Source organism: Arachis duranensis, chromosome 7, assembly GCF_000817695.3.
Source record: "Arachis duranensis cultivar V14167 chromosome 7, aradu.V14167.gnm2.J7QH, whole genome shotgun sequence".
Taxonomy (NCBI): Eukaryota; Viridiplantae; Streptophyta; class Magnoliopsida; order Fabales; family Fabaceae; genus Arachis; species Arachis duranensis.
In genome coordinates, this window is record NC_029778.3 from 3,577,139 (window position 1) to 3,590,167 (window position 13,029).

The 13,029-nt window shown below is 32.7% G+C and overlaps 3 protein-coding genes and 1 long non-coding RNA gene across 5 annotated transcripts in view; 3 read left to right on the top strand and 1 right to left on the bottom strand.

Moving 5' to 3' along the window:
* Positions 1 to 1,935, top strand: part of LOC107496586 (septum-promoting GTP-binding protein 1) — a 3,283-nt gene extending 1,348 nt beyond the window's left edge. Inside the window, exons 4-6 of one of the 2 annotated variants that reach the window (XM_016117889.3) lie at positions 208 to 247; positions 820 to 856; positions 1,421 to 1,935. In XM_016117889.3, the coding sequence (XP_015973375.1) occupies positions 208 to 247; positions 820 to 856; positions 1,421 to 1,518 (175 nt within the window). In that variant the 3' untranslated portion in view covers positions 1,519 to 1,935. Of the gene's footprint in view, positions 1 to 207; positions 248 to 772; positions 857 to 1,420 lie in introns of both variants that reach the window. The other variant, XM_016117888.3, reaches the window with a different exon arrangement.
* Positions 1,936 to 3,590: 1,655 nt separating this feature from the next.
* On the top strand, positions 3,591 to 5,607 carry LOC107496491 (uncharacterized). The gene is made up of 2 exons (XR_001593620.3): positions 3,591 to 3,871; positions 4,868 to 5,607. It is a non-coding gene; the product is annotated as an uncharacterized LOC107496491 (long non-coding RNA).
* Positions 4,266 to 7,875, bottom strand: LOC107496489 (glucose-6-phosphate/phosphate translocator 1, chloroplastic). The gene is made up of 5 exons (XM_016117756.3): positions 7,014 to 7,875; positions 6,433 to 6,658; positions 5,818 to 6,040; positions 5,144 to 5,357; positions 4,266 to 4,639 (listed from the first exon to the last, which is right to left on the bottom strand). The coding sequence occupies exons 1-5, from the start codon at positions 7,542 to 7,544 to the stop codon at positions 4,628 to 4,630; spliced, it is 1,206 nt and encodes a 401-aa protein (XP_015973242.1). The 5' UTR covers positions 7,545 to 7,875; the 3' UTR covers positions 4,266 to 4,627.
* Positions 7,876 to 8,818: 943 nt separating this feature from the next.
* On the top strand, positions 8,819 to 12,023 carry LOC107496490 (uncharacterized). Its single transcript, XM_016117757.3, is given in 3 exon segments — positions 8,819 to 9,227; positions 9,229 to 9,624; positions 11,660 to 12,023. Coding segments are annotated over 2 exon segments (675 nt in total). The 5' UTR covers positions 8,819 to 8,934; the 3' UTR covers positions 9,611 to 9,624; positions 11,660 to 12,023.
* Positions 12,024 to 13,029: the final 1,006 nt, after the last annotated feature.

Sequence of the window (13,029 nt, forward strand, 5' to 3'; positions counted from 1 at the left end):
AATTAATATATATATATATATATATATATATATATATATATATATATAAGTCTAATTATTAATTTGATCAAATTATAGATACCACTAAAATAATTAAACCATAAAATAACTCAAAATATTGAAGCTTTTTAATTTAGTAACGTGAGGGAACAAGTAATGAGTTTCTTTTTCCTAACATAAATGGTGTGTGTGTTTTTTAATTTGCAGTGTTTTTGGATGGTATAGTGAAGCAAGAAAGTGGAATCAGGTACCATAATACAATACCCAACACCAGCCACTAGAAATTTTCATTACTATAATTTTACGTGGTCTATACTTTTCGAATTGCTTCTCTTCAGTGAATTATTCAATTCACTTTCGTAAAGTTAACACCATCATTAATTAAAGTGTATAGTCTCATATGCTTTTCACATGTGCATCAAAAGCTTTTTCAAAGGAACAAGTACAATACACATTATTATCGATGTATGAGGCTTTATTAAATAACTAAATAATAATTATTTTTTAGTAACTAAATAAACAATAATTGTTTAATATGTATTGTGATGAATAAGAATAAAAGAAATTTACATAAATAACTCAATAGATGTTATTATAGCAATAAAAAAATTAATTTTTATATTTGTTACTTAAAAAGTCATTTATAAACGCATTAATTTAAACACATATAAATTTTTTATATTATTAATATATTAAAATTAAACTCTATTATTTTGATTTTTTTTGTGATTATACTGTCTTGAAAATATGATCATTATTGTTATTCATGCAGACTGCAATTCCCATTTTAATTGGAACAAAATTTGATGATTTTGTTAGGCTCCCCCCAGATTTACAATGGACAATTGTCACACAGGTAATTTATGTAAGAATAATGCTGCAATTTATGTTAAAATTTGGTAACAAAAAAAAGAACTATAGGATATTGATATATAATCTTATTACTTTTGACATGCATCTTCATCTTCATCCTATATGATATTTTTGCATAAATATAAAAACATTTAATTGACTTGTGAAGATGATGAAGAATTCTTTTGGTAATGGACAAGGGTCTTTTTTAGAAACTCAGCATCTTAGTTGACATTTACTAAATCAAATTCTCTGAGTTTCCGCGTTTGGCACAAAAATTTGGTCCTACATGTTTATTATTTTAAGTAGATTGTCACTTTCTATCATCATATATACCATACATATATATTATATTACAGGAAGAATTTTAAGTGTATCAAATACATTAATATTCTAATAATTTTAAACGTTGATTTTAATTAATATATATTATATATATTTTTTATAATTAAAATTATCGTTTAAAATTATTAGACTACCGGAATTTCAGAAAAAATTAAAATTATTTTTATATTATATACCTTGTTTTTTTTTCTCTCTAAATCTAAGTAGAGTGCAACTGATACAGGCCAGGGCTTATGCAAGGGCTATGAAGGCAACCCTATTCTTTTCAAGTGCAACACACAATATAAATGTCAACAAAATCTTCAAATTCATCATGGCTAAGCTGTTTAATTTGCCATGGACGGTAGAAAGAAATGTGACTGTGGGAGAGCCCATTATTGATTTCTATTGATTCATTTCGTGTGTGTACATATACCTACATATATATTGGGGATGAAGATGAAAAAGAAAAAAATATATCAATCTTTTTCAAATTTAGGCCATTTTGATTACATTTTTATTTAGAGGGTAGGTTAGATAGATGGTATGACTAAATTTTATGTGGCTAGTAACTACACTAAGTTCTCCCTAAGCCAAAACACCTACTCATATTGGTGGGTTCTAGTATAATTATAATACAGTGATTATATAAGTATTGTTAAAATTAAAGTTACATTTTTTTATATTTTCGTAATACTTGTTTTAAATAAAATTTTTATGTGATCATGTATTATCCTTACAGTAAAATCTTTATACATAGATTTCCATTTATCACTTTGTGTGCAATTTTTTTGAATTTTTTTTTATTCATTTCTCTAAACTGGATGTTTTGTCGATCTTTTTTTCATATGTATAAACCACCTGAAATTCTACCATTTTTTTAACAATAAATTCTACTCTAAATTTTCTTCATACGTTTTGTTAAATGTTTATAGCATCATCCCAAAAGCAAACAAAAAACAGAGAGAAAGATGGAGATCAAGATGGCAGTAATGATCTTTGCTTCATTTATATCCAGTTTTATGTTATTATTATTTTTTTTATGTGTGTTTTATTATCCTCTATATATATATATAACCGTGGCGCGAATTCATGTTTGCCACAGTTTTTTCAAGTACGGCAACTGTGGCTAAAGTGTGTGCTTTTACTTTTTCAAACCTCGTTTTGCTATAGAAAAAATATAGGGTATCAACATATTATTTGTCAACTTATTGTCAACCATAATTAATTATTATATTTTAAACATATCTATAAGGAGACATATTCAGAAAATATATCTATAAAGACATTTTTATTAAACACAACCATAAAGACACTTTCATTAAACACCGTTATAAATAAGAATTGACAAATATTTGTAGAAATGCTGTTGATAACTTAACGGAATTGTTTGATATATTATACGTACACAACGAACTACGTTAAAAATGACTAAAGTACGTATGTGTACGTAGCGCTCTACGAATACTTTGGAATTTGGATCACAAACTCTGTTATTGATATCATTAATCATCTCAAAGAAATATAAATTTGTCGTCACAACTTTGATAATTAAGTACCTTATCTTCTACCTTACCCATCATCTTGTCTTGTGATAATAATGTTACAAAGCGGCAAATTTTTGGGTTCTATCTTCTTGTCCTCATGATTCCTTTGTTCTTACATATGAAATAATAATCTATTACTTGAAATATACTAATTATTTTTGTAGATTTTATATTATTTTGTATGGATACAAATTATCCTATATATAGTAACTACTAACTTGATATGAACTAAGCCAAATCTCTATAGTACTCGTCAATTGGTTGTTAATACGGGATTAGTCTCCTCTAACACAAGAGATTCATAATATAAAGTAAAAAGATGAGTGTCTAGTCACCATTAAATTAAGATAACGAGATTAGTCTTTTTGCATGCAGTAACTCATTAGCAGCGGCAGATCCCTTAAATAAAATTTAGATTTACGGCGGATTTTTTTTTTTACAACAAAAAATTAAGATAACAAAACTCACACTTTGATGTACTTTGATGTAAGTTACAAAAATAATATAACAAATTAAAGGTCAAAACTCAGATGAAGTCGACTTCACGTGAAGTTGATATTTGAGAACCGTTAGATGATTTGACTGATTTGACTAAATTTTCATCCAACAGCTTTCATGTATCAACTTCACGTGAAGTCGACTTCACCTAAGGTTCCACCCAAATTAAATAAACCTTGATAATTATTAGGTTAAATATATTTTCAAAGTTTCTTCTATGCCTTGATAAGTGCAAAACAATTACTAATTTGTTTCACAGGTGTAAGTTTAGAGAATAATAGACTAACAAACAAAGATCATAAATTGAACTGACCATTCAAAAAAAAAGTTTAAAAACCAATTAAAGATTTTACTCTATTTTATCACAATATACAATTTCAACACTTATCTGATTTTCTCTAATTACTTATTATTATTATGTTGCACTAATTGGATTTGTCATAATCATTTTGGAGCATTGATCCAGAACATCCTAAAACCTTATCCACAAAAATTTATCTTGGGGCTTCAATGGCCTCAAAAACATCATCCAGACATCCACAAACTACTACAAACTTTAGCATATGAAACTCTGAAACAATATTAGCTCAAGCTCAATGGCTTTATTTTAGGACCTTCAATCTTCCATTGATGCTTCCAGCATTGAACTGGTTTGTCTCTCTTCTTTCCTTCCCCAACTTATGTTAAAGGCATGCTTCTTATACTTACTTTGAATTTTATTGGAATTATTTTTGTTTAATATGCACCTTCATATATAGTTCATATATACTAGCACTTTGATGCCATTGTAAGTAATTTACATATAATTCTTACTAGTAATTTATGGGGTGCTCAAAGTCCCACATCTAGTAGTATGGGATGCTTGATGTTGTATATAAGGAGAGTGGTTCTTTTCCCTTAACAGCTAACATACTACTTGATGTGGGACTTTGAGCACTCCATAATACCCAAGTCCCTAACATAGTCTTTTAAGGTAATAATTTGGTTTTCTAGTGAACTGTATTAGTGGCTAATTCCATGACTTAAACCCGTTGTGAATTAATGTTATGCAAATCATATCAATAGCATCATACTAAGATTATTAAAAATTCCATATTATAAAGCAGTGTGTTTGAGAAAATATTCTCAAACTACATGAAATATAAACTTGGATTCCTCCAACTTATGATGATGATGCAGAAACTGAAAAAACCACCCTTCTTCCCCCCAAAATAAAATTGAAAAAAAAAAAGACAAATAATAATATCATTATTAATATCTATATACACAAATAGAGAAATAGCCGGATCATCCAGTCTTACCAAAATCAAGCCATTCAAAACCAACATTCTCATAATTGGCTGAGTTTGATAGAGGTGAAAAAAAAGAGTCCTTGGAGTATTCTTAACTTCTTTGCAGTTTGCACCCTACTGCTTTGCCTGCAAAATGCGAGTACAAATGAAAATCAGAGCAAGTATAAAATACCAATAGTGAAGTCGGCTATATAGATCAAACAACAGTTCGTGTCATATCATAAGGCTATATAGATCAAACAACAGTTCGTGTCATATCATAAACCATTTATATTTAAACCTCGTTTAATATTTTCCATCTATAAAATGTGCTACTATATTGACAAGCAATTTTCTATTTTTCATTTTTCCAAGGTGGTTGCAACTTGCAGCTCCATTTGAAGATGTCGAAACAGATGAGGGACCATCAGAAGCCTCAAATTTAAAAGAGGAACCAATTCATATTCTCCATTCATATGTTCTTGAGAAGTTAACCATTGAAGCTCAAGAAGAGATGGTAATAGGCAAGTAATAAACAATGGTGGGTTCAAACCAATAGCAAGTAGGTGATAATTCGAACTACGGAAACTAATCAGGTCACCTTGGATGGCAATATTACTGACTAAAAAGAAGTTTGTTTGTTGGGTTTACCTGTGAATACAAGAAGGTTCCAAGGATAGCGATGGCAGCTCCGAGTGCATTGACGGGTTGAACTGGTGTATGGAAGATAATGATTGAAGAAACTATAACAGATATACGCTTCATGGTGTTTCCAATGCTAAATGTCAAAGGAGAGATCTCATCTAGAGACATGTAGGACACCTGATTGTACAGATGATAAAATACGCTCTGAGCCGCCAACCACCTGTTGAACACAGTTATCAGCCATACATTTAGTTTTCAGAACCAAAAGAGTAGATAACTCCAAATCAAAAGTTCATACATATTAAACAGATCTTGTCAACTTCATAGTTAGCTGCAGAATAGGTTTATTACTTAATTCTAATTGCATAGCAGCATAAGTGAGGTACTTCATCACATGTCTTTTGCTCCTAAACAAAAATTAGTTATACTCTCACACATGGAGAAAAGCAAATAGCTAACTGTTTGAGAAATATCAAATAATTTGGAATTTCCCTAAAAGGACAAAAAAGAGAAATGGAGAAGGCAATAGTTGTTTGTATCTAATCAAAGATCATGAAAACTTCAAGATATCATCTTATGTTCAGTTGAAAATATAGAGACAAAGATTAAGAAGATTGAAGCTGGCATAGCAAACATAATAATAGGGATAACATCAGATTGAGCAGTCATCTTTTATTTACCATATAAACTGAGGTCCGATCTGCGAGAGGGCGGTTTGCCATCCAGCTGCCCACATCTGTGGCCCCTCCACAGCAATTGCAAATGGTGTGAGAATTACCAATGACAACATAGATAAACAAGCGTAGTAATTCATTCCGCTGACAGAATTTCCCTTCATTCCCTTCTTTGAAAAGATGTTACGGAAAACAAATGCCAAATTTGATATCATAGCCCCCATAAAACCTGTAATAAAAAGGTCAAGAAATCGAAGTTAGAAGGGCGAAAAATTACTACTAGTTGGTAACTTATGAGAAATACCTTCATGACAACATCCTCTAGAGGCATATGCACTCAAATATATAATAGCACATGTAAATTATGTTAATTTCCCTAGAGGTTAAGTGATATTGTACATGTTACTCTATAAAATTGTCATGCATACACTGGTATGCCAATAGGAAAACAAGAATGTTGACTCAATAACTTAAAAACTTACTTTCATTTCTCTGAGTTGAAGTAAAATTCATGTTAGTTTATCATCCTATCTCCAAACTCTTGCTATGACAAAATAACAAAATGCAAAAGAACATGATGGAATTAGCAAAAGTTCTTCAGAAGAAACGTTGCATATTTACCAATCATGTTGAAATTGAGCTCAGTCACAGCGGCAAGCGCACATCCACCGATGATCGGAATCAAAGACAAATAAACCGGCACCGGAAAGGTTTCACCCAAGATAAATCTGGAAACCAGTACACTGAAAGCAGGTTCCCCACTCTTGATGATATGAGTGAATGATACTGCAACCTTTGACATACTAACTGTTGCTGCTACATGTCCTATTGTATGTGCAACAGCAACCTGAAGCCAAAAAATAATAAAGTAAAAATTTAAACACTAAGGTCCTTGTTCATCAATGAATATATACACATAAAAATTACAGGGAAAAGCTGAAACTATTTATGAAAATAAATTTCTCAGACAAAATTCCATCCTATTGATCTACATAGTTTATAATGAATTAGAATCAGCAACCTTGTCTGAAGTCAAACCACATAGAAATCCAGAGATGGGACCAAAATTGTTAAATAGAAAACAGAACAAAACAAAACTCCATGCATGAACAAACAAAAACATTGCTTTCACTTCTTGCCATCAAAATTTAATTTTATTCTCAGGAAACAAACAAAGAAACAAAAGTCCAGCCATCACTTACAGGGAACAAGGTCTTCCAAAACTCAAGATCAGTCTTAGGAGCCTCAGCAATCCTTGTGGCCCATGAAATCAACATCATGAGAGAACCACATGCAAGTGAGAGTGTTGAAGTGAGCCAAGGGTAAGGGTAAGCATTCAACACCTTCTTGTTATATATATTGAACACCACATTCAAAGCCCACCATGTTGCAAAGTATATCCCAATCTTCACCTTCTTAGCTGCCTCTGATGGAACCTTAGGAGAAGAAGCTCCTGCTCCTTCAACCTCTGATCTATCAGCCTCATATGCACCACAAGTCACAAACTCACTCCTCTCACGCCTCACTGAAAGGTTCCCAACACCACCAATAACAGCAGAAAGGTGCAGTGGCTTTTGCACCGAAACAAGAGATCTCTGTGATCTCTTCTCTCTTGTGATCATGGAAGGCAAAACAAGACGCCGTGACTGAACCCGGGTTGAACCCTTTTCACGGAAAACAAGCCCGGAGCCTCTGATCCCTGTTATTCCGGGTTGTTTCACCGTGCAGATCATTGTGTGATCGATGATGGGGTGGGGAAAAATGATAAAAATCTAAACTTTCCGATCAAAAGCTTAATGGGTTGTTGTTGTTGTAAATAATGATTGAAGGCAAAACAGTAAAAAAGCAACAAGGGATCTGTTTTTATGTGCGTGTCAGTGTCAGAACCGTGAACTGAACTCTCACACACACGGACCCTGTCCCTTAAACACTGTTGTCACTTGTGATTTGTGAATGCGATGATGATGGTATTTAAGAATCTCTTAAACTCTATTATGATCTAGGTTTTGACCTTGATGCAGTTCTGAACGGTGTATGCAAAAACCAGAGTTAGTGTACTGCAATAATGCACACACATAAATTAGATCATTATTACGTATAATGTATATTATTATTGAATGATTGATAATTAATTTAGGAAAATATCAGGCATCTAATTAATTAATTATTATAGGGAAAATTTGTAAGTTTATTTAAAGAATGGTACATTGGAATCTGAATGAACAAAAGTAAACAATAATAGGGGGTTGGTCAAACAGGGTTGGAGATAGCTTACATTTTCTATTTGGTACTATCATTATAATAAATAATTGTCAAGCTTGGATGCATGAACGAACCAAATTATATTACTATATTGTGATGTGATTTGTGATTTGTGATTTGTGATTTGTGAGGTTTGGTGGTGGAGGCGTTTAGGGGATTTGGTGGTTCTGTTGCATTCTACAAGAAATATTTATACAAGATAAAAATAAAATTGGATTGATTTAGTTCAAATTTGAGGAAAAAAACAAATTTGAATTGAATTAATTTAAGTTTCAAAACATTTTAAATTTTAAATAGAACACTCAATTTGAATCAATATTTGGTTTAGTTTTTTAGGTTTAATTACATGTTCCCACCAAAATTTGTATAGATTTTATGATAAAAAATATTCTATTAAAATTAATTACTATATTTTTTTATTTTTTACAGTATCTCTCAATCCAATATTATGTATTTATGTATATTTATATATATTATCTTTATAAGTCTACTTTTTTTTCTTTTGGGTGAATTAATATAAGTCTACTTTCATATATTCTCTTTCGTTCAATTTTGGAATCATAAAGTAGGTCGTGGACTTTCCTCTTTTTTTATTTTGTATATATTTTGTTTGGTCTTAATATTTTGTATAATAAAATAATTGGGCCATGAGTACTGTGAATTTGGGCCCATTATGCAATAGGCCCAATATAATTTTTGAAATTCTCAATTATTCTTAAACCCTAGTATAGTACTATTACTAGTTTACTACACTGAGAAGCTGCTTTTACCTTCTCTCTCTCTCATGCTTCTTCGACTTTCAATGCTCTGAAACCCTAACAACTTCAGATTCAGAGCAAAACCTTACTGAAAACCGCAACAATGTCGATGTCAAAGAGCTCCAAGATGCTTCAATACATTAACTACCGAATGAGGGTCACTATCCAAGACGGCCGCCAGCTCGTCGGAAAATTTATGGCCTTCGACCGCCACATGAACCTTGTCCTCGGAGACTGCGAAGAGTTCCGGAAGCTTCCACCGGCCAAGGGGAAAAAAACCGCGCCAGGAGAAGACCGCGAGGACCGCCGCACACTTGGCCTGGTTCTCTTACGCGGCGAGGAGGTTATCTCCATGACCGTCGAGGGTCCTCCGCCGCCTGAAGAGTCACGCGCTAAGGCCGTCAATTTCTTATCCCGGCGGTGCACCGGTTATGCGGCCGCCTGGCCAGATGCCGGGGTATCCTGGTCAGGGTCCACCGCCAATGGCACGAGGCCCGCCACCTCCGATGCCGCCTGGGCAATTTGCACCACCCAGGCCCGGTGGTGGGCCTCCACAGCCTTTCCCTGTTCCGCCGCAGTTTGGGCAGCGGCCTATGGGTCCTCCACCACCTGGTCAGATGGTGAGAGGGCCTCCTGCTCCGCCAAGGCCAGGGATGCCCGCCCCGCCTCCGCCTCGTCCTGGGATGCCTCCTCCACCTGGCAGCGGCGTTCCGGTGTTTGGACCTCCTCGCCCAGGCATGCCACCTCCACCGAACCCACAAAACCAGCAACAGCAGTAGTGGTAATGAACTAGGTAATTTCTTATTTTTTTCTTCTTCTATGTTGATTTGTTTGTGATAACTAATATAGGTTGTGTTTTATGGTTATCTAGCATAATTTGCGTAGGATTATATTTTTCTTTTTGTTTTTGTCTAAGATTGTGATGTCTTGATGGACGAAGAGTGGTCATGGAAGTTCATGAAATTAAGATACGATGGGAATTTGCTGTTTTGAAATAAAAATGAAATTGTTCATCGTGTATTTTGGTAGTATGATTTGTAGATATGTTAGAATGCTACCACTAGAAGCAATTAGCTGTAGACAAAGAAGACAGTATTTGGCATATCATAGTCATACTCATAAACAGTTTATGAGTTTACTTTTGGATATAGGGTATAGTCCTAATAAATCATTTTGTTAGTTTATGATCGAGTAACAGAAGGAAATCAGTTAGTTGGTATGAAGTTTATTAGTATAATGGTAGCAGCAACTTACATGAGTTTTGTGATAAACCTTTTGTCTTTCACTTGTACCTTTGTATATGTGGGTTTATTTATAGGGAATTTCTATGGATTTTCTTCCTTTGTGTTTGTGATTTGACTGTGAATCCTGCTAATTGAATTAGGTAGCCTTCATTGTCAAACAATTTTGGTTTATTTAAATAATAATGTAGCTAATTTGAACTATCTATGGATGACTTTACTATGAATAAACTATCTATAGATGCTTTTGTTCTCCCCCAAAATGAAATACACTGTCTCTCACTTTTCATAGTTGAGCTGAACCCGTGACCATGTATCTTAGATTTCAGTTTTCATTTTATTCTCTTATTCACTTCTAATAAATAACGGAATAAAATTTACTTGGTTAATATTTTTGTCTCTCTGTGGATGACAAATAACAGAATCAAAAGAGGAGAGGGAGAGGGAGGGGGAGAGGGAAGATAATTAGAATAACTTAGTTTACTTCTGTCACATATGTTCCCATTTCCTGTCGAATATGTTTCATTGCCCTGCATAAAACAGATTTTCAGAACAAGCATGTTCTGTAGGATGGGATTAAATTTGTCACATCTATTTGGTGTAAAGCTAATGATCTTTTTAGAGGACTTTCCAACTTAAACATGTTGAGATTTGTAAGCTACACTTCATAGAAAGCACTTTAAACTCTCTCTCTCTCTCTCTCTCTCTCTCTCTCTCTCCTTTTTTCTTCCATGATCTTCCATAGAGGATCTCTTATCATCGATTTCCTTTTATTATCTTCTCTCGTTCTTAATCATCTTTTTTATAGAAAAATGCATTTCATTAATCAAATAATAGAAATTATTGAAGCTGAATTAACTGATTGACCCCTTAGAATACATATTTGGAATATAAATTAAAGAGTGATACTAGGTAACCAACTTTTTTGGGCCAACATCAGCCAACTTTTTTAAAATTATTTTGTTTATCTTAAAATCTAGACCCTAAATCATAAATCTTTAACCTTAAATCTTAAATTAAAAACCTAAACACTAATGTTGGCTAACTAAAAGTTGGTTCTCTATACTTTCGTTAAATTAAAACATGATACAGATTGTATGTATCATATGTTGTGTTTATCTCATTTTGGTTGGGTACTTTTACATGAGCTGAATAATTTGGTATTAATATTATTATCCGAGTACATTCTATTCAATCTATAAAGTATTAACCACTAGTTAGAAGTGGGGATGTCACCTGGTGTTCTCTGTGACCAATCTGTTCTTTAATTATACGGTCATATCCATTGAATTATGTGCCTCTGCTTTTTTCTATCTGCATTTTCAGGAACCTTTATTTTTTGCTGACATGTTAACATTACTTTCAGCCAGTTCACTGGTTATGGTAAAATCTTTGTGGGCTAAATTTTTATGAAGAAATCCATTTTTTTGTATGGTCACTAGTTACAACTAATTTATTAAAATCTTTAACTTGGATTTGTATTAGCATCTTGTAGTTCATTTTTGTCTTATCTGCTCTGACCTATGGTTAACTAGCATCCCTCATTTTTTGTCTCTACTAAACAGAGATGTTTAAATTACTGTGCAGCTAAATTTGACTTGTTATTGTTGGTGCTCTGAAGAATTGAAGATTTGGACCTTGGACATGTGCATGTTGCAAACCATCTTGTAGTTAAGCGGTGATTGTTGCTTGTACAACCTAGATCATTCTCTTGTTAGGGAATTTTTTAAAATGTGTTGATGAGAAGTTCTATGTTAGAAAATCATGTTTTCGGGGAGCTTATGCTATTGCAGCCTGAGCATTAGACTTATAAATCAATTGTGTAGATTGTCAAGAAAGGAACAAAAATATGATGCCGGATTGCAAAGACAGTGTACTGATTTGTGAGTGTAGGACCGATCTGTGACCCCCATATATTTCTGATTACATAATATACTTATGACTTGGGTAATGTTGAGCAATCTTTTTAGCTATCCACAATTATTTTTGGCTATTGTTTTTATAAATTATACTGCATATTCTATGGTACATGAATCAATAAATCTCTTTGTTTCTGGATATAAAACTCGTTACATTTATCTTTCCAAATCATAAGTAGAGAAATGGAGCATGGAAGGTTAGTCAAAATCTCAGGATGTATATTTGTTAACGTTCGTTAGTGCAGAATTAATTGTATTCTTCATTATCTATTTCTTGTTTTTAATCATTACTTTACATCATAGGTGTCTTGCCGTCAATTAATATTTGCATAAGTTGGATTTTTATAATGATCTTTTTGGTATAATTTGCACCCTTGTACAAAACTCTTAATTTACCAATATTTTCCATCCTCTCAACAAATAAGTAAAAAATGTAATCAATAGTTGACTACTAAAAATAATACAACTCATAGCGGGAAAACATTGATATGAAATTGAGATGATTAGTGTAGTCACATAATCGCATCACTTAAGATGAATCTTCTTGTCCTCCCCGTTATACGATAGCAGAAAAGAATTCAAACCATAATTGTCGAACCTTTCTTAATCATACTTTTGAGTTTAAGAGGTTTGTAAAATTGGTTGTTTCATGCCAAATTGCCAATGCGTTTGAACTTAAGATGCAATTTGGTAAAAGCAAGGATCAGAAATCACTGTCTCCAACATCTTACAAACACATTTGCAAACACGAATTGACTTGATAGGGAAGTTTGATTAGAATGTTACCACGGTACCACCTTTTATGTTGTCAATTAGTATTAAGAAAATTAGAATTTAGAATTTTATGTATATTATTAGATAGAAATCAGGTACAGTGAAGTTGATAATTGAGAATCGTTAGATAAAAATTTAGTCAAATTATTTAACCGTTTTCAGCTATCAACTTTAGGTAAAGTAGACTGCATTTGAATTTTCACCATATTATTATCTAAAATATTTCATACAGTTAATTAATTCAACTAATTTTTTATGTATAGA